The sequence below is a fragment of the Phoca vitulina genome, unplaced genomic scaffold, assembly GCF_004348235.1.
Source record: "Phoca vitulina isolate PV1807 unplaced genomic scaffold, GSC_HSeal_1.0 scaffold9, whole genome shotgun sequence".
In the NCBI taxonomy this organism is placed as follows: domain Eukaryota; kingdom Metazoa; phylum Chordata; class Mammalia; order Carnivora; family Phocidae; genus Phoca; species Phoca vitulina.
Window position 1 is genome coordinate 16,693,873 of NW_022589712.1, and position 21,381 is coordinate 16,715,253.

General features: G+C 40.8%; 1 protein-coding gene across 2 annotated transcripts; it reads right to left on the minus strand.

Annotated features, from left to right (window-relative positions):
* Positions 1 to 1,621: 1,621 nt before the first annotated feature.
* On the minus strand, positions 1,622 to 19,828 carry GINM1 (glycoprotein integral membrane 1). Of its 2 annotated transcripts, none has more exons than XM_032407679.1 (8): positions 19,661 to 19,828; positions 14,907 to 14,966; positions 14,641 to 14,737; positions 7,025 to 7,176; positions 6,382 to 6,538; positions 5,677 to 5,810; positions 4,166 to 4,329; positions 1,622 to 2,317 (listed from the first exon to the last, which is right to left on the minus strand). In XM_032407679.1, exons 1-8 carry the CDS (start codon positions 19,778 to 19,780, stop codon positions 2,206 to 2,208), a joined length of 996 nt encoding a protein of 331 aa, XP_032263570.1. In that variant the 5' UTR covers positions 19,781 to 19,828; the 3' UTR covers positions 1,622 to 2,205. The 2 variants fall into 2 exon arrangements, with proteins under 2 accessions (XP_032263570.1, XP_032263571.1); XM_032407680.1 differs by having other exon boundaries at positions 5,677 to 5,807; positions 19,661 to 19,825.
* Positions 19,829 to 21,381: the final 1,553 nt, after the last annotated feature.

Sequence of the window (21,381 nt, forward strand, 5' to 3'; positions counted from 1 at the left end):
AAAGCAAATTTGTTTTGAGTATTACCCGATTTCTCTCTCACTGACCACGTTGTGTTTGCAGCACAGGTGCGATTACTTAGTTTGGAAAGTGTCCTTATGTGCGCTTCTGAGTACAGCATCTTCTCTTCTGCTGTCCAGCTGCCGTTCCTTCTAGGGAGTGAGACTGGCTCTAGCTCCTTGGGTGCCAGCGGAGAACCGAAAATGCCCGACCATTTTTACACAAGTAGCCAATTGATGCACAAACCATGCCCCCGTTGTGCCTTCCTGCTTGGGGTTACAGTAGCTTCCCTGCTCTTCCTGGGAGAGCTTTAAAGACCCTTCATTTTATAATGCACTTAAAAAGAAAAAAAAAATACATATATACACACACTCTTGCTTGACCTTATTCTGCCTCCATACGAGGCTGCCCTGTAGGCAAGCAGATGCTTGTAAGCCAGTGCTGCTCACTGTGCTCGAATGAATGAAACTCATGAACCCGTTTACTCATGGATACAAAGCATAATGAAAATAATGGTGCAACGGTAAGTTAATAAATGCAAGTTAATGGTATAAAATCTTATAGGTAAGGGGCACCTGGGTGGCGCAGTCCTTAAGCGTCTGCCTTCGGCTCAGGTCGTGATCCCAGGGTCCTGGGATTGAGCCCCACATCGGGCTCCCTGCTCAGCGGGAAGCCTGCTTCTCCCTCTCCCCCTGCTTGTGTTCCTTCTCTTGCTATCTCTGTCAAATAAATAAATAAAATCTTTAAAAAAAAAAATGTTAAAATCTTATAGGTAAGATACCCATTTAGGATTTTTAAAAAAATAACTTACTGTATCATCCCAACCATAGAAAAGAGCAGCATGCCATGGTCCCAGGTCTCACTGGTAGGGAGGGAAGGCAGGACAGGACTCTGCTGAAGCCCACACTCTGCAATGGGCCACGTAGCCTGCTGCATGATTCCCCTCACTAGAGCCTCTGTAAACTTAATGGATGCAGTAAGACCCTGTCATTATTTGGAGTCAGAACTGGAGATTTCTAGCATCTTAAAGGACAGAGGAAGGACGTAAAGTGTTACTGGCTGGGTGATGTGAGGATCAAACTGAATCTCATGCTATTATTTATTCTATAATATGGAGAAAGTGTGTTTCACAGGGCTGTTTTCCTTATTAAAAACAGGCAAAATGAAACCTCACTTCTTCACTCTGCTACCTGTCATCCTTCCCCCATACATACATATCTATTTAGCCTAACTCTAAGGGGGTTTTACTTTTGCCCCCCCCTCCCTGCTTAAGGTGGTTTTAAAAACCAGTCATTACTTTCTTGAACGATACGTTTAAAATGATGGGTTGCAATAAAAAATTAATAAAATAATAGGAAATATCTACCACTTGGAATAAAGGTATTTTATGTACTAGATCACATAAAATAGATGTCAGTGTGAGTGATGGTTAAAAAAAAGACCAAACACTGTTGAAGGGTAAATAGCACTAAGAACCACGAGAGCAAGGGCACGGTCAAATTCCAGGACACTGATGGACTCCTTAGCTCATGAGCCCTGGTTTCAGCCAGTGTAGGTGAAAGGAGCTCTTACACGGAAGCAGTTCTTGCCTGGGAAATGTTTTTATACCAAAACTCTATACTGTTTCCTCAAAAAAAAAAGTTTATTTTAGAGTGAAAACATGTCACTACTATTTTTAAATCCTGGTGCATTCAGGTAAGTAGTCTTGGTACAGGATACAATCAAATCATGATACACTTCAGTGATTTTATACTGAGTCACATACTTAATATAAAGGCACATTTTACTGAATAAAAAAATATGTTAAATTCTTGAGCTTTTAAATTAGAATTTCATAAAGTGCTTTTCATAAAGTCTCATATATTATAGTAATTAAGTGGATAGAATTTCCCTTACAAAGGCACCTTGAAAAGTATTGGCACGTGGCATTTTGTCCTGCCCTTTTTTTTTTTTTGGTAATTTTGAAGTTTCTTCACATCTTCTACTTCATTTAAATTTCCCTTAATTCATCATCTGAATAGCCAGCCCTGTTATAGAGTAAGGTGAACTTTAACCTGTCACTTCAAGGTCAAGTTTTAGGCAGTTTTAGGAGTTCAGCAATTTCCCTAGTGTATAAACAGATTCTTAGCGATTGAAAGAAAATTCTATTCAAGTGGCGAATTTAGAGCCAAAAGACTAATTCAGAGTCCATGATTTGAGATGGTGTTTTAAACACATGCTTTATCTTCAAGGTTTTCTGCTCTTTTCTCAGGATTATCCGGAAATAAGTTGATAGCTGTGACAGGTATAACACTTACTTTATCCAATTGAAGAATTCCTCTGAAATATAAAAATAGAAATTAAATATTTCCTCTGTCTACAGTTTGATAGTAAGACAAGGCTACCTCAAGGATCTTTAGGCAGTATTTTCCCTTTTGTTACTTAAGTATCTGACCAAGGAGGAGGTCTCTGGATTGGATCCAAGACCTGTTTTGCAAGTTCAGTCTCATCCCAATCAAGATGTCAACAGAAGTTAACGTTGTTTATAGAACTGACCAAGCTGATTCTAAAAGTTCACAAGGGAGTATAGCAAGAACAGCTGCAACATTTTTTATTTTTTTTTTATGTATTTTTTTAAAGATTTTATTTATTTATTTGACAGAGACAGAGGTAGCGAGAGCAGGAACACAAGCAGGGGGAGAGAGAGAGGGAGAAGCAAGCTTCCCCCTGAGCAGGGAGCCCGATGTGGGGCTCGATCCCAGGACCCTGGGACCATGACCTGAGCCGAAGGCAGACGCTCAACGACTGAGCCACCCAGGCGCCCAAGAATAGCTGTAACATTTTTTAAAAAGAACAATGGGGAGAAGAGACAGTTGCCCGGTTTTCTTAAAGCAGTACAGTAATTAAAACCGTGCTACCGGCACGGCACTAGACAAAGCAGTGAAGAAGTCCAGAAATAACACGAATGTATGTGGGAATTTTGTTTATAATAAGGTAACGTTCCGATTCAGGGAAATGAAGAGGTATTTTAAGTTAATTGCTCTCTGTATTTCTGTACTGATGAAATCTTTTACTACCAGAAAGTATCCTTAGTACAACTGCCATTGATAAAAGTATACTGCAAATCTGGTTTTTAATTTTACACTGCGTCTCTTCCCAAAGAGAAGCCCGTAACAAAACATTTGGTGAAAGAACTATAAAAAAAAAGTGGTTTTCTAGGTTTTCTAGTGGTTTTATATTTACATAATAAAGTTTAAAAAGGTCCTGAGCTTCCTGGAAGTCAAAGGAAAAAGGAAGAAACTATTAAGTTCCAGAATTTTCATTTTCAGAAAGAAATGGGAAATGGGAATTCTTCAGGGAAAACCAAACTAAAAGGTGGGAAGGATACTAATATTTCTTTACTCCGCAGGCTCTCTGCTTGCATGATGGCCTTTTAACAAACCCTTTAAGGGAGGAATTAGTTCAATGTTACACATGAAGAAATGGGAGTTTCAAAGACCTTACGACAAGCAAGTGGAAAAGTGAATGTTTGAATTGGGTCTTTTTTCCTATAAATCCTATGGCTTTTCCAACATAGTACAATATAATTTAAGCCAAAAACTGTGGCTCACTGTGTGAGATTTACTTCTATTCAAGACTACTAAAATGACTATTTAACTTCTTTTTTTTTTTCCTCTGAGTAAACTCTACTGCCAATGTGGTGCTCCCACTAATGACCCCAAGATCATGAGCTGCATGTTCCACCAAGTGAGTCGACCAGGTGCCCCCTGACTGTTTCACTTGTAAAAATGCTAACAATAAATTCACTTTTACATTTGTAAAATAATTTCTTATGGTTAAAAAAATCAAGGGGCACCTGGGTGGCTCAGATGGTTAAGCGTCTGCCTTCGGCTCCGGTCATGATCCCAGGGTCCTGGGATTGAGTCCCGCATCGGGCTCCCTGCTCAGCGGGGAGTCTGCTCCTCTCTCTCCCTCTGCCCCTCCCCCGGCTCTGCCCTCTCTTGCTCACTCTCTCTCTCTCAAATAAATAAATAAAATCTTAAAAAAAAACACTAATGCTGGGGCAACCCTCTCGGTCCCCTCCCTCCTTGGGAGCTTTGTACCATCACTTTGCTATCACTCAACAAACCTTGCTTTTTTTAAAAAAATAGAAACACTAATGCTGTTTCAAAAACAGTAATTACTTACTTGTATTCACAAACTGGGAAGAGCACCTTTAAGATGGTTATTACCATAGCTGCTCCTATAATTCCAACCACCATGACGTTGAGAAACATAAAGAATACCGGAAAAACACTGCTCCAGAACCGACACAGATCTTTTCTGAATTTTTCCATCCACTGACACATCACCTAAAAAAGGAGTTTTGATTAGACAAGCCAAGTATCATTCAATCTCTAAGAGACTTTAAAAATCATGTTCCAGTTTTGGGTGATGATAAAATTCTGTATCTTGACTGTGATGCTGGTTACATGGGTGCCTACATTTACCAATAACTGTACATTTTAAATGGGTGCATTTTATTTTAAAATGTACCTTGATAGTTATTTACAATCTTAAAAATTATGTTCTAATAATACAGGCATAGGAATGTTACTTTGTTATCCTTTACAATTATTTATACCACTGTCTATAAATTAAGTGGAAGTTATTGCTAAATGGTAAGAGGTTCGGCTAGTCTACGCAAAACAGACCAAAGGCAACCGTGGGTTTCTAATAGTTGGAGGACAACAGCAGAAGAGAAAGACAAACGTCTGTTTGTGGCTTTTGGCCCAGATGGGGAATTCACTGTGCACAAAACATGTTGTTGTAGTTAGAGAGTCAGAGGAGACACTAAGGCGCACGGATGGCGTGGGAGGCCTCGCTCCAAGGGAGGCAGGTGGGCAGGGTGAGGGTGCTGGCGTTCAGGCAGCAAAAAGTGACCAGAGTTTCTCCAGCAACCCCAAATAAGCAATCCCAACCTTCAGTGGGAACTTAAAAGAAGCCTCTGGAATCCTTTGAGACTAACCACAGACCTTGCTCACTTAAATAGAAATTATTTCAAGTAAGAGGCCTAGCTAATACATACAGAGGTATCAAGATACTCAGTCTGAACCCCGAATATATTTCCAGGCAGCCATATCATGCCCTTAGTAATACAGGAATACTTAATAGGTGGAAATACACACTTACGTTTGCACCCAGTTTATTTAATCCTGGTAACAACTGCATGATTTTACCGATTAAAGTGGATGCCCCATTGTACAGATAAAGAAACTGAGGTTAGAGAGACTCAGAACTTGTCCAAGATCACACAACTAGTACGTGGCAGAACCAGAATTCAAACCCACGCGGTCCGACTCCTGAAAGTACACCCTTCACCACGGGCGCTCGGTCCCCGTGAAGATCCCGAGGGCACCGTGCGTGTGCACGCGCATGCGCCAGGTACCAGTCACAGAAGCAATAAACGGGAATATGGGAATGACCCTGGAACTGAAAAGCCCCCCGCAAAATGAAATCCAATGACTTGATAATCATTATCTGACTGTATTATTACATGAAACGGGAAAACCTGAAAACCTCACACTGCAACAGCGATGAGTCCACTATTAATAACGATGTTTCACACTCGCAATCCTCATGGTTTCCACCTCATCTGGAATGCTATTTTCTTCCACAAATGTCTGTAATACAAAGATAATCCCAAATACCTGATTTACCTTATAGGAAGATGGAGGCTCTGCTCTGAGAGGAGTCTCAGGTAGTTTGCCAGGTAAAGCGTCTTCATCTACGGTGGTTTCCACATTCCTGATAAGATACTGGCTGGTGGTCTGCAGTGAGCTGACACTTTCTACTGAGAAGGAAGAGCCACGTTACCAAAACGCTAGCTACATGCTCCTGTCTCTCTTACTAGTTCTAATGTTACTATGCCAAACACATGCAGGATACTAAGAATACATTTTGCCGTAGGAGAAAAAAAATAACATTTGATTGTTCATGTTTAAATGCCATAAACTCAGACAGTTATAGGAAGCTACACCAGTTATGATTCTATCACACAGAAAGCAGAAAGTCAAATTTTCAAAAAGTTCCATGTTTCAATAGAAAAAAATGAATACTTCTTTCTCTAAATGAACCTAAACAATATTCTTATTGTGTATTTGGTGACGATTGCCCAGAGTAAGGGTAGCTATTTACCACAAAATGTCACCAAGCAGTCATCACTGATCACTTTTTGTTTTGATCACTTTCTATTAAGACTCAAGATAGGTTCCGGAAGTTCTTAAATGGACATATAAAGTAATAGTGGTGTTATAAAGCATTTCTGAAAGAAGCCTACTTCCAAACACATTAACTACAGTTAGGAAGCTATCCACTAAAGAAATAATTTCCTTAACACTTTAAGTGACAGTCTTTCAAAGTACCTTTTTTGGAGAGGTTGGGAAGGGTAAAAAAAATGTCACTGTCTCGGGAAATAGAATACAGCATGCTTTCCTCCAAAGGTAGGGTATAGTTTGAATGTCTGAGTATTCCCTGGTTCTTAACTAAAATATCAATTTCAGTAACATCCTTTTGTTGAGCCTATGAAAGAAAAACAATTATTCTTTATTTTAAATAATGGCACAACCCTGTAAGACTCTAAAAGTAACTTTTCCTCCTTGTTCTCTTTAACTAAAAAACTTACCCTATTCACAATCACTCTGTATTCCCCACACTTTGAGGCATTTAATTAGCAACTTTAATCTGAGTGTTGTAGCATTCAGTGTTATAAGCTTGCTCTCCATCCCACTTCATTCCCTTCACTCACTCGCTCTATTTACTAATGTTTATATTTTAAAGTGATACAAACATGTATAAATATAATCAGTTTTTTTTTAAATTAAGAATTCAAATGCTAAACAAATGTTAAAACAAGTAAAAAATTCCAAATGATTGTATACAGGCAACATTAGGGTACCATTTTTCCTTATCAAGCCAGAAATAAATAATATAATAATACAACACATGCATAATACCCAGCATAAATCTTTAGAGTTTAATTCCCAACTAATAATCATATTATCTTACCTGTTTTCCATCAATCTCTACTACCTCTTCTTGAATGACAATTAGTTGCAAACTGGAACCAGATGTCATAGGCCACTCATGAACTAAAATCCTTACACTGACAATTCCAAAATATTCTTTTTCCTCCACATTTTCCAGATTTTCATTCTTCACTATAAAAAAAAGAAGGGACAGCTTTGAACAAAACAAATGCCACCAAATCTATTACTGAATTTGATTATTTTGATGACATTTACATGGAACAAGACAGTTGTGTTAACAATTTCTTTGCCTTTCTTAATCTCCGACTTCACTGATGTTACAGAATTTATGAAAATAAAGACAACTTGACAAATCTTCACAATGTTTACGGTCATTTGAAAAGGGAAAAACGCTTGATGGTCTTTAGACTACCACGTTAGCAACATCATTCCTATTCTTTTAGATGGTTTGTCAAGGAGTAACGAACAAGGCATAAGTACCTAGAAGCAGGCCAGAAGACACAGCTAATCCCATGTTATAGTAAAGTAAGTCCATTCATTCATCCCTTCACTCATTCACAAAATCCAGGGATACAAGGGGCCCAAGCAGTAAGGACACGGAGTTGTTTTCTCAATTCTTTCTCCAGGAAGTGAACTGTTGCTGTCGGAGAGGGCAGGAATGGGGAAGAGGATGGGACAGCCCTGTAATCACTCCCCACTAAGGGACGATAGGGCAGGATTAGCTGCTGGTCATACCCCTCTCTAGCGAAGAACCCCCCCCAAACCCAGCAGTGGAGGAGGTGTGGCAGTGCAGCTGATCCACAGAGCCAGCGACTACCCTACGGAGGCAGAAAACACTATGCAAAAAGATAAATCAATATAAATCAATGAAACTAGTGCAAAAGGAACATTTAGTTTCTCAAACGTTAGTCCCTCAAATGTTATCGTATAAGGATTGTTAGCCAAAAACGAACCCAGATGGATATTCTGCATACAGATCCAGCTGTTTAAATGGATTCTGTGCCTTTATAGGGCTATTCCCCTTTATCTGGAATGTTCTCTACTACTCACTCGCTCCTCATCCATTTTTAATAAACTCCTACTTAAGTAGTTCTAGCTACTGTACCCCTATATCGCTGAGTTCATGCCTTTTTTTAAGCACTAACTTTCTTGCAGTGTAGCTCTTCGTTTATAAGCCTGTCTCCTTGACTAGGCAGCGTCCCCTTGACAGTATGCACCGGGTTTATTGTTCTATGGCTTTTGTTCAGTAGTGATTCCGTCCAGAATTATAAATGCATAATTTTAAAAAAATATGCCATCATAAGTTATCAGTACTATTCAAACACCGGTCTAGTGGTTCCAAATCCGACCAGCGCATCAGAATCAGCTGGGGAGTGGACCAGGGGCCAGAGCCTCATCTCCATCTCAACAAATCAAAATCTCTGGGGGGTACAGATTACCATTTCTAACTTTTTAAACAGATACAGACATTTCCATTGAGAACCAAGTGACCTAACATTTTAGTTCAACCTAAGTCTTCACAAAACTGTTCCTCCTTGACGTCCTTGTTTCTGTAAATAAATCCACCCTTCTCCAGACTTGCAAGGGCAGAAGTTACTAGGTTACATTTGATTTCTTCACCCTCATTTCCTGTATCCAGTTAGTTGCTTCCTTTGGGCCATTCCAGGTCCAGCTTCTCTTGTATTTGTCATTTCCATCCCCCCGCTACCTCCCCATCCAATATGTAGCTCATCAACTACTTGCCATCATAACAGTTACCTAACTATTCCCTTCTTTAGTCCCTCCCCTTCACAGCATTCATGTAACGGTGCCAGGTTAGTCTTCTGCAACCGAGTTCTGACGATACAGCCGCCTTGCTCAAACACCTTCAGCCGCATCCCTCTGACTTATCAGCTACTTCTCTGAATGGTCCTTCTTCAGGCTCCTTCTGGGGGAACTTGCTGCTCTTCTCTCTCTGGTCTGCCTAACCTCCCTCTCATCCTCTATGGCTCCTAACTGTAAAACTTGCCCTCTCCTGTGGTCCAGCTCAGCGTTTTCCCTGGTTGCCCACTGGTCTTGCTCACAGACCAGTAGGCTCCTCGTCAGCTTATCTGTCTGTCCAAAGGCTGGTGCACTAGGCCACAAGAGATTCAATGGATGAGAAAATGCAGTCATATAAAGACATCAAAGTGGTGACTCTTCAGCCCCCAAATCTGGCACCCCTGCTGTAGAATAAAATAAAATTAAAAACAAAAAAGCCCTTGATATTCTGACTTTCCTGACTGTGGTAGGCAGCTTTCAAAAATGGCTCTCCATGACCCCTGACTCCGGCAATTCATGTCCTTGTGTGATTCCCTCCCACTAAGTGTGGGCTGGACCTCGTGACTTATTCCTAACAAACAGAATAAAGTAAAAGTGATGGAAAGTCACTTCTGTGATTAGATCATAAAGGCTGTGCCTTCTGTCTTGTGAGTATTTGCTCCTACCGGCAGTCCCCCTGGTCCTCTCACTGATACAGCCGGCTGCCATGTTGTGAGACGCCCACAGAGAGGTCCACGCGGCCAGGGAATGAGGGAGGCCTGCGGCCAACCTCTTGCGAGGAATGGAGGCCTCAGTCCAACAGTTCACAAGAACTAAATCCTGTCAACAACCATGATTGAGCTAGGAAGCAGATCTTCCCCAGCTAAGCCAAGCTCAGGTTCTTGATCTACAGGAGCCATGAGATAATACTGTTGTCAGCTACTAAGTTTAGAATTAAACTGTTGCATAGCAACAACTAACTAATACACCTAACAAAGAAGAAGTTTTTAAAAGAATTAAGAAGAAGACTTCATGTTGTTGTTGTATTTGTTTTGAAGGTTGTTGTAACTGATAGGATGGGCATTTACTTCAGCCATCAAAGAAACTCAATGCAACAACTGGGATGACCAGCAAGGTGACTGTCATACAGTCATACGGAGGGCAGCCAGGTCACACTCCGTGGCAAATTCCTAATGAATATGCCATCAATGGAATCATTACTTAAACCAATAACAGCACTTCTTTTCCTAGCTATGAACAATTAGCTGGTTGTATACCAACCTTCTCACCGAGGGCCACTAGAAAAGATGTAAAAAAAGAAACACACACATATACACTCAAAACCCACATCTGTCTAGAGGCAGCGGAGAGCTAAAAAGTCAGCCAGCGCCCTCCCAAGGCATTTACTGATTCCCAAGCTGAACAGGTAGAGAAGCTGGAGAGCTCAATAGAAAGTAATGCCTCAGAGGCAGAGAAGCTAAATAGAGCTAAATGGGCAGATTTTGGCAGTCCCACGTAGAGGGGCATAAAATAAAGATCATGGCTACAAAGGTATCTAGGACTTGTGACAAGATCCTAGAGAGAAGGGAAGAATAGAAGTGAACATTCTATGCAATCTTCCCCCCCTACCCCCCGGCCCCGAAACATGCGCTGATTAGTAAGTCAGGCTGGGCTGAGAAACTGAGCCTCTACCTAAGACACTAAGAAGAAGTTAAGCAGAACCTCTGGCAGGCTCATGACAGTGGGAGTGTGGGAACCACAAAAGGAGGGGCCCTCATAAACACCCCCAAGTTTTCACTTGGGACCTATGATGAGCTACATCTGAGGAATAACAGTTAATAAGAAATAGACTAAGCCTTACGAAGATGAGAATCCAGCCTTCAATCAGCCCAATCCTTGATTTAAAAATTAAGGTATTCTGCCCCTTATTATCATGACTGCCAGGGGTTAAAATAAAGTAAATCCTCTTTGGAGTAAGATAATATTATCCAGAGACTTTATAACTTTTCATACACAATTTCAAAAATAATATATTGAAGGAGAAGAATCAAAACAAAACAGATCCAGAGGGGCTCAAAAAATTAGACTGGGCAGACATGAACTTTAAATTTACTGAAAGTAATAGGTTCAAGAAAAATAGATGATGGGGCACCTGCATGGCTCAGTCAGTTAAGTGTCTGCCTTTGGCTCAGGTAATGATCTCAGGGTCCTGGGATCGAGCCCCACGTCAGGCTCCCCACTCAGTAGGGAGTCTGCTTCTCCCTCTGCCCCGTCCCCTGCTCATGCTCTCTCTCAAATAAATAAAATCTAAAAAAAAAGAAAAAGAAAAAAATAGGGGCGCCTGGGTGATGCAGTCTGTTGGGTATCTGACTCTTGGTTTCGGCTCAGGTGGTGATCTCATGGCCGTGGGACCAAACACCCCACTGCTGGGCTCATGCACAGTGCAGAGTGTGTTTGAGATTCTCTCCCTCTTCCCTCTGCCCCCACCCCATTCATGCTCTCTCTAAAATTAATAAATAAATCTTAAAAAAAAGAAAATAGATGATAAAATGGAGAATTTCACCAGATAAGTGTAAGCTATTAAAATCAAAATTAAAAATATAAAATAAATTGAAAAAAAAAAAAAAAAGAGTTGGGCCAGTATCCAGGGCCTGAGGAGAAGATGGAAAATAAAGAAAAAAGAGGGGCACCTGGGTGGCTGCCTTCGGCTTGGGTTGTGGTCCCGTGGTCCTGGGATCGAGCCCCACGTCGGGCTCCCCGCTTGGCGGGAGGCCTGCTTCTCCCTCTCCCTCTGCCTGCCGCTCTGCCTACCTGTGCTCTCTCTCTATCTCTCTGTCAAATAAATAAATGAAATCTTCAAAAAAAATTTTTTAGAAGAATAAAATGGACATCCTAGAAGTAAAGTCCAGTAAATGAAATTAACTCAATTAGGCAGAGCTGATGAATTCGTGTGTGGGGAGGATGAAAAGAAAAAAAAGGATAGAAAAAAAAAAAACAGAAAACAGTGTAAAATCTATATGGAACCCTGTGAAAACATACGTGTAAATGAAAAGCAAGAAGGGAATAAGAAAGAGGACTTGTGGCACTTTTTGAAAAGACAATGGTCAAAAATTTTTCCAGGAAGGCATCAAGTCACAGATTAAAGAACCCTACACCTGGGCACATCACAGTGAAACTACTGAAAACCAAAAACTAAGAAAAAAATATTAAGGGCAACCAGAAAAAAAAAAAAAAAACAAACCCAACCTTAATTTATCCTCCCTGGAGCAACGAGCCTGACGCTGACTCGCAACAGAAACCACAGAAGTGAGAAGATCATGAAATTGGTCTTTAAAATGCTAATCTAGGGCGCCTGGGTGGCTCAGTCATTAAGCGTCTGCCTTTGGCTCAGGTCATGATCCCAGGGTCCTGGGATCAAGCCCCGCATCGGGCTCCCTGCTCCGCGGGAAGCCTGCTTCTCCCTCTCCCACTCCCCCTGCTTGTGTTCCCTCTCTCGCTGTCTCTCTCTCTCTGTCAAGTAAATAAAATCTTAAAAAAAAAAAAAAATGCTAACCTAGGAAGTACTAACCTGTTTCCCTACCCAATAAAAAGATCCTCCTAAAATGAAGGCAAAGTAAAGATGTTTTCAAACAAAAGCTCACATACTTCACAGCTAACAAATCTGCACTAAGTGGATTTCTTGATCCCCTACTAAGGGGAATTTTTTAGGCAGGGGGAAGATAAGCCCCAAGGGGAACAAGAAACACACACATACACGTTCATTCAGTGTCTATGTGCCTCTAGACAGATGTGGGTTTTGTGGTTCTTGTTCCCCTTCATTTATTTCTTCATTCAGAAAGGAATGAAGAGCGATGGAAAGGGCAACGATTAAGGTAAACATAAATGAGTAATGGATTACATAATATAGTAAGAACAATCATGTTACATAATTACGGGCATGTACGTAATATTAGAATTTAAGAACACAGAGTTAAAATGTAGGACAGTAACAACACCAAAGCAGAAAGGGAATAAATGGAGTTTCCATGTTCTGAGGTTCCTGCTTTGTTTGGGAAGTGATAAAAATACTAGTTTATTAATCTCAGAGGTAACCATTAAAAGAATAGGAAAAGGGGCGCCTGGGTGGCTCAGTCGTTAAGCATCTGCCTTCAGCTCGGGTCGTGATCCAAGGGTCCTGGGATCGAGCCCCACATCGGGCTCCCTGCTCTGCGGGAAGCCTGCTTCTCCCTCTCCCACTCCCCCTGCTTGTGTTCCCTCTCTCGCTGTGTCTCTCTCTGTCAAATAAATAAATAAAATCTTAAAAAAAAAGAAAAGGAAAATAATATAAAAAACCAACAAGATAGAGGTGAATGATGAAAGAAAAAATAACCCAGAAGAGGGCCAAAAGGAGAAGAAAAAGGGACATGGAATGGGGGGTGGGACACAAATAGGAAACAAATGATTCAGATTAAAGATTTAAATCCAAATATATTAGTTATTACATTAATATAAATAAATCAAAATCCAAAATGAAAGACAGATTGACAGACTGATTTAAAATAAGACCCACCAGTATATGCTGCTTATAACAGATTCACCCTAATTATAAGGACCCAGACAGATTGAAAGAAAATGGAAAGATACCACACAACAATCCACCTCCCTCCCACTTGTACCTGGCCAAAAAGCAATTACTGTTAAAATAATATAGATAAAGCTGACTTTAAGGCAAAAATATCACTAGAGATAAAGAAGGCCATATTACAATGATAAAAAAGTCAATCTACAAGGAAGACATAATAGTTCAAATCTGTACGAATTTGGTAATATTATGTCAAAATATAGAAAGCAAAAATTGACAAAGCCGGGAGAACAGACAAATCTACAGAGTAGAGATTTAACATACCATTCTCAATAACTGATAGAACAAGCAAACAAACAGAAAAAGCAGTACTTCTCTAACAGACTGAACAATATGATTAACAAAAAATTTTACCTGACATATATAGAACATCATATCCAAGTAATTATATGATGTACTTTCTTTTCAAGGACACACAGACATCACCATTTCTTAAAACTGACCATCTGCTAAGCCACAAAGCAAGTCTCTAATTTCAGGGGTTAAAATTACACACAGTGTACCTCTGATGATAGAGGTGGAAACAATAAAAACAGAAGTTCCAAAACGTTTGGAAATTAAGCACCTTAACTTCTAAATGACCCACAGGACAAGAGACTATCATGACAAATAACTGGAAAACACTGTGAACTGAATGACAATGAAAGTACGTAACAAATCAAGCACAAAATACAATTGTTTAGAGAAAAATTTACTGCCTTCAATGCGTATGTTACAAGAATACTATACATATTTCTCATATTCTTTATTTCCTCCAAATACTGTGATACAACATAACATATAACATATTTGCTTGTCTTTAAACAACTCAAGATTTTAAAAGGTTAAAAAAATGTTATCTGGACATAAGGGTAGAAGAAACAGAAAACTAGAGAATTAGAGCAACAATTTATTTTTCTATTTTCTTACAGCTGTGATAAGCACTCCTCCAAGATTTTGCCTCGTACTTGTAAATCTCCACTTATTACCTCTCTGTACCTTCTTACATTGATATCAACCCACCAGAAATGCAGCTCCAGCCAATGACAATCTCAGAAGAAAGAAATGTGAATATGCCAGGAATAACCAATATAAAGTAGGATTTGAATTTTAAACACATTAGTGTTATTATACATTGCAGTAATGATGTACATTATTAATTTAAGATGGAAATACATCACATCAAAGAACCGTGTTTCACGAGTTTAGTATTACTAAAAACAGAACAATTATGGAAATAATTTAGTAGTACTCACCTATCAAAGTCTGACAGCTTATTCGGGTTACACCACTATTTACAGGGAAGTCATTTACATATACCTGTCCACTCTCATAGGTTATGTTAAGAACAACCTTAAAATAAAGCAGCATATACATTAATTCCAATGGTTTATAAATGATGACAAATTCTTCATGTCAAAAATACATTATCTAACTAAATTAGATGTGCAGGGAAAAGTAACATAGGCTGCCTACTACTTCGCTAAGTGATATATTAAAATATAATCAAAAAGAGACAAACCTGTTCTTTAGATACTTCCCCATCACCTTTCAGGGTAGTTACATTAATTCTGATGCTGTCCTGCAAAACATATATAAAGTGGATAGGTAATGCATTTCACAAAGTAAAAACAGCTCAGTTCTTTTTTTTTCCCCTCAACTATATTTATTGTATAACCGCTTATAACATCTAAAGAACATTTTTTTAAAAGCCAGCATTTTTATTTTTACAGCCTTTTTTATGTCCTCACAATTCCAACTTTTCATAATCTGTATTTCTTCCACTTAATTATGAAATATGTCACATTTATGAGCATATAATATGCAAATGTAGAGTTTAAAAAAAAAATAACACTCAAGTACCTACTACCTAGGTTAAAAACTCGAGTATCGTCTACACCTCACAAGTCCCCCGGGTGACCCTCTCTGTCCTGTTCCCTTCCCTCCCCTCAGAAGGAATCCCTATATTGTCTTCCACGTTAATCATTTCTTGCTTTTCTTTATAGTTTTACCGTGCTTGTCTCTCTCTAAACAATATGTTGTTTAGTTTTATCTGTTTCTAAGCTTTACGTAACACAATTTTGTATGTATTCTTCTGGAACTTCTTTTATTTAAAACTGTTGATGCCTGCAGCTGAAGACATTTATTTACAGTGCTGTATAAAAGCCCATCAAATGATTACCAACCTACTTATGTGTTCCACTATCAATGGACATTTGAGTCTTTTCCAATTTTTTTGTTTTCATAAACAAAACTGCTCTAACCCTTCTTCTTCGTCGTCTTTTTTTTTAAATTTTTCTATTTTTCCTAGTAATCTCTACACCCAGTGTAAGGCTCGAACTCAAGAGCTGCATGTTCCTCCAATTGAGCCAGCCAGGCATCCCTGCTCTAACCCTTCTTCTTAAATATGTCCCCTAGTGTCTGTGGACAAGTATGTACTGTGCACAGTCCGCTTTAGTGCCTCTCAAGGTATGCTCAAAAGCAGTTACTCAAATATTTAAGTTTATTAATGACCTGCTTTCTAAAGAGAAGAAAGCACAATTTTAAGAAGTATTCACCAATACTCACAGGAATTACAATTTGTCATTTGTAAAGCAAATCCTTCCCTAAGTTTATTCACAGTTAGACACTGTTATCCTAGAATAAAAAAATATTTTTTTCCTGGGGGGTATTCCTAACTTAGAAAATAGGAAAATTATTCATAATCAAAATAATATACAAGTGTATCTCTTGGCACCGTGACTATCTCTAATACTTTATATATTTCCAACAAATGAAAGAATAAGACTGAAGTGATTTTATGAGGTTGAAGTGATTCTACTCAAGGAACAGGACCCTAAGCATGGAAAGCCTATACCATACATTTGGGACACTTGCCAACTTGCATGGGGGCCTATGAAGCTTCAGAATCAGCCTGGTCCAGGTGCCTGGGTGACTCAGTCGTTAAGCGTCTGCCTTCGGCTCAGGTCATGATCCCAGAGTCCTGGGATCGGGTCCCACATCAGGCTCCCTGCTCAGCAGGAAGCCTGCTTCTCCCTCTCCCACTCCCCCTGCTTGTGTTCCTGCTCTCGCTATCTCTCTCTCTGTCAAATAAATAAATAAAAACTTAAAAAAAAAAAAAAGAATCAGCCTGGTCCATCCTAATCTAGAACTAAGCATAGGCTAGAACCAGTACACTCATCTCTAGAACAAACCAACATTCAGTAAGTCATCAAACTGGTGGTTATATTTTTTTGTGTTCTAATTCCAGCCAAGAATTCCTCTTTTCAAACTAGAGGATCTGTTAACTATACACTCTATTGTTCTTCTAACAGCCAGAGATAACCCTCCAATGATTGTATTCTAAGAAACCTTTCCCTAGCTTCTGCCTTTCAGTAGTGAACATACACTATATTGTTAGTAATTTACTGCACTTACATATATCACTTGCCTAGTAAAATCTGGGGTTTGTAAAAGACAATTAACAGATACTATCCTGCTGTATTTTGCAGGAACCAAATTCAATTAAATTTTTTGCTCTTTCGAAATGATTTCATTTCAGAGGAGACCCTAATCCCTTACTGCCTCCTGGGCCCAAGTTTGGAGATAGGTCATATTTCTTGCTCTTCCTGAGAACCTCCAACTGAACTGGAAGTTCAAGATTGTGAGCCAGGACGACGGATACTTAAAAGAGTGGGTGGCAGAACTGAAGTTTCTACCCACCCATTTTCAATTCTTCCTCTAACTCCTTCACTCACAAGATGCCCAGCTGGTTCACATGGCTTCCTAAGGACAAAGGTAATAGATACCGCGTTTAAAATAAATGAATTAAGTCGAGGCGCCTGGGTGGGTCAGTCGGTTAAGCGGCTGCCTTCGGCTCAGGTCATGATCCCAGGGTCCTGGGATCAAGCCCTGCATCGGGCTCCCTGCTCGGCGGAGAGCCTGCTTCTCCCTCTCCCTCTGTCTGCCGCTCTGCCTACTTGTGCTCTCTCTGTTAAATAAATAAAAATCTTTAAAAAAATAATAAATGAATTAAGTCTCAGGGAAATATATGAAATAAATATTTACACATATAATATGTGTCCTCTGGATGCCTCTCTTTGGTGACCAAGTTATTTTAGTATTAGAAGAATGTACTATAAAAATTTGCATTATTTTACAATCTGGGTAACCTCGACTTCTAACAACTGCACATGTAAACAAAACAGAAAAATGCCTATAATCCAGTAGATCTGCATCACTGAGAGAATTTTCCTGACTTTGTTTTCTTACATTCAGATCAGGTTAGATACAAAAATGAACACATGAACAGATAGGTGATAAAGCAAGTACAGTAAAATATTAATGGTGGTCTAAGTTTGCACTATTCAATATGGTATCCAATAACCACATGTGGTTATTTGCATTTAAATTAATTAAAATTAAATAAATAAAAGTTTAAAAATCAGTTCCTCAGTCTCCCTAGTCAGCCACATTTCAAGCACTAACCACAGCAGTCCAGTGGCTACTGCAATGGACAGAGCAGACAAACACCATCAATACACCAAAGTCTACTAGATGGCACTCATCTAACGTGGTGACCACCATAACATTCTTTCAAATGTTCTGTACATTTGAAAATTTTCAAAATAGGGGTGCTTGGGTGGCTCAGTCAGTTAAGTGTCCAACTGCTGATCTCAGCTAAGGTCTTGATCTCAGGGTCTTGAGTTCAAGTCCCGAATTGGGGCTTAAACATTAAAAAAAAGAAAGGAAAAGAAAAGAAAGGAAAAATTTAAAAATAAAACACTGAACAATTTAGATCAAGAGGCTTCAGCTTCCCATATAAACATTTCCAAGGAATGAGAGTCTCCCTCTCCCTGCTCAGCATTCTTTCATCTATGAAATTCTGAGTTTAGATCTGGACTTTCCAAAAGTGGAAGGAGGGCACAAAAAGGGAGAACTGAAATGATGAGCTCACTAAGCTCACAGCGCAGTATACTTTCAGCTTGCAGTCAAAATGCATTTTTCTCAGACTATAGATTTAAGTATCCTTGGATTCACAAGTGATTATGATGAATCTTTAAAATTTGGAAAACAATGGAGTTCCAGAACTTTAAGAATCATTTCATTTTTATTTGGTCTCTTGGCGCTCACCAATCACATTCATATTTTTGACCAGTTGCACTGTGGTCCATATACAATTTCAGATACAAGTGGTTCTTATGGCTTGCATTGTTGTGCCTTCTTGAAATGTCCCAGCAGAATTGAAAGTGAGATATCCTCGTTATTTTTGTTCTCAGAGAGAGTAATGTCATTAAAAGTAAAAAAAAAAAAGTTTTTTAAAGTGATATTTATGGTGTAAGTCACCCCTGAATTTAGAGTATTCAAGTCTTGACCAGTAAGAAAAAGTATACCTGTATTGTTTCTTTTCATTCTGGGAAAACTCTTATTTTAAAATCTTCAAACTTTTCCCAACCATAGATTCAATCGATGAACGGCAAATACTGGTTTATTTAAGCATGACTCCCCGGCAAAAGCGAGAAGAACCAAACACCCTCTAGTACAAGGGCGCAGTGGTTATCCAACTTTAGCTAGCTTCAGAATCACCTGGGGGGCTTGCTGACACAAATTATTGGGCCCCACCCCCAGGGCATCGGATTTGTGCGTTTCCAGCCGGTTCCCAGTGGATGCTGGTGAGGCTGGTCCCGCCACGCTTAAAGATCCACTCCTCCTAACATGCACCAAAGAAAGGCACGACGTCAGGGTTAAGTGTCGGGTCTCCAGCCCTTCTCCTGCCCCGACGACCCGGCGTTCGCGCACCCCCGAGCCCTGCACGCCGTGGGGAAGGCAGTGCTTCCCGCCGCCGCGGGAGCAGACAGGTGGCCTGGAATCGCTCTTGTTCTTCACCCAGCCACTTCCACGTTTCCCGAACACTGCCTGGCCCCAGTGCCGGCTCTACCCCAGGAAGGCGCCATTACAAAAGCCTGAGAGCACTTGTGATCGCGTACTTTCGACGGCAAAACCCCCTCCGGCTGGCAACAGTTGGGACTGCCGTAAGAATCCCTAAGTTTCGCGGCACTAGGCTTAACCACACATTAAGTAACCCTTTTCGCTCTCTCGCCGCCTTCTCCCAGGCTGCCCCCATTTCCTTGGATGCTTCGCCCCACTCCTCTCTTGGGCACCCGGACCCCTGCCCCTGGCCCGCCGGCCGGTGGCAAGAGGCGTCGATGCGGACGCCAAAGTCCCACGGCTCCGGCCCGGGCCTCCCCGGAGGGGTCCGTGCGAAGGAGCGGCCGAGCCGCGCCCGCCTTGCCCTACCTTCGGGGCTTGGGGCGGCAATGGCAGCTCATTGGTAACCGTCATCAGCCACCCGGCGGCCGGCAGCGCCGCGAGCAGGAGCAGCCGGAGGGCAAACGGCGCCGGTGGAGAGCCCTCCATTTTGGACAGGCCAGCGGCTGCAGACAGCCGGGAGCTGAGGGCCGAGCCAGCCCGAGGGGCGGTGTCAGAGGCGGGGCCGGGGGCGGGGCGAGGCTACCGCGGGGTGGGACCCTGGGGGGACGGGGCGGGGCGGAGGCGAGACGGGCTCGGGAAGGAGCGGGTGGCAGCGGACGGCTGGGGCTCCGGGGAAAGCGGGTTGCGCATGCGCGCCGCCGCGAAACGTCGGGGGGTGGAGTCAAGCTGGGGAAGGTCTGCTTTGGTCATTAGACTGGCGGTCTGGATTGGAGAGAAGTACCAGTCCGAATGAGTGAAAATGTTTTCATTGACATTATTTTTAAAATTAGTATATACGCTAAGGAGACTAGTATGTATACGTATGCACATAGCTGTATCTCTGTGTGTACATATTTTACATATGTATAAAATGAAAATAATGGTAATATCGCAGAAAACTATACATTATAAACAGAATATGTCACGTTTAGAGGGGGAATTTTATTAAATCGGTAGTTCTCACCCATGACTGCGCATGGGAATTGCCTGGGCAGTTTTAAAAATTACTGACTCTGGGGTCTCACGGGACACCGGAGTGTCTGATTTAGTCTGGGCTGCTGTTCCGGCATCGGTGGTTCCCCAAGTGATTTACTGTGCCAGGGTTGAGGATCAACCACGCATCAGATGTTCAACATTCAGCGGATCACTGTGAGACGCCATGGGAACAACACTCAACAGGAAACCACTCCACCTGGGCTCTGGGGGCTTTTCTAGTCAGTTCCTTAATCTACAAAATGAGGATGGTAGACTTTTCTTACCCCTTTCATATTTTTAAAAAAATACTTTATGAAACTATCTAAAGCAGAGAATGCCAAGAAATTCAGGCATTTCAGATTAATAGGATTGAATATTGATTGAGAACTTGGAGACATTGCCATTCAAGGTGGAATAAGAAACATTTAACCTTTTTTTTAAAATAAAACTTTGGACATGGAAAGAACACAAGTCTCTCTCTTAGCCCTTCTTCTTTATCAACCCCTCTCCCCGTGGATACTTTTCTAGCTAGGGTAATTATAAAATCTTTGTAGGGTGTACTACAAAATCATTCAACTAACTCCTTGCCTACTGTGAGATATGCAACAACATTATTAACTTGCAAGTGGTTTCTGCAGTGAAGTCCTACCCACTCTTGGGTTCCAACTACAACCACCTGGTTTTTCACTCTATTTCAGACTTCTGGGATTAAAAACGAATCTGGAGATCAGAACACATGACATGTGGATCTGCATAATTTGAATTAGTAATATATGTATAAGATTTTAAAGTACATTTATATGAAAAAGTAGACAGGGAAAGTGAAGTAGCCTGTTTCCCAACAGATCGCTCCCCATAGTCTGACTATCCATTATCCGTCCACTTGTTTTGTCTCCATAGCTAGCTCTGAGCTCCAGGAAGGCTGTGGACAAGAAACAGTAAAGAAGCTTGCTAGAGTTGGAGTTTGTTGGAAGTTTTGGAACACACCAACCGGCAATTGTCTGCCACACCAACTAAGTGTCCTACAATTTAATTCAATTCTGATATTATCTACCTAGAGATTGCATCAGATC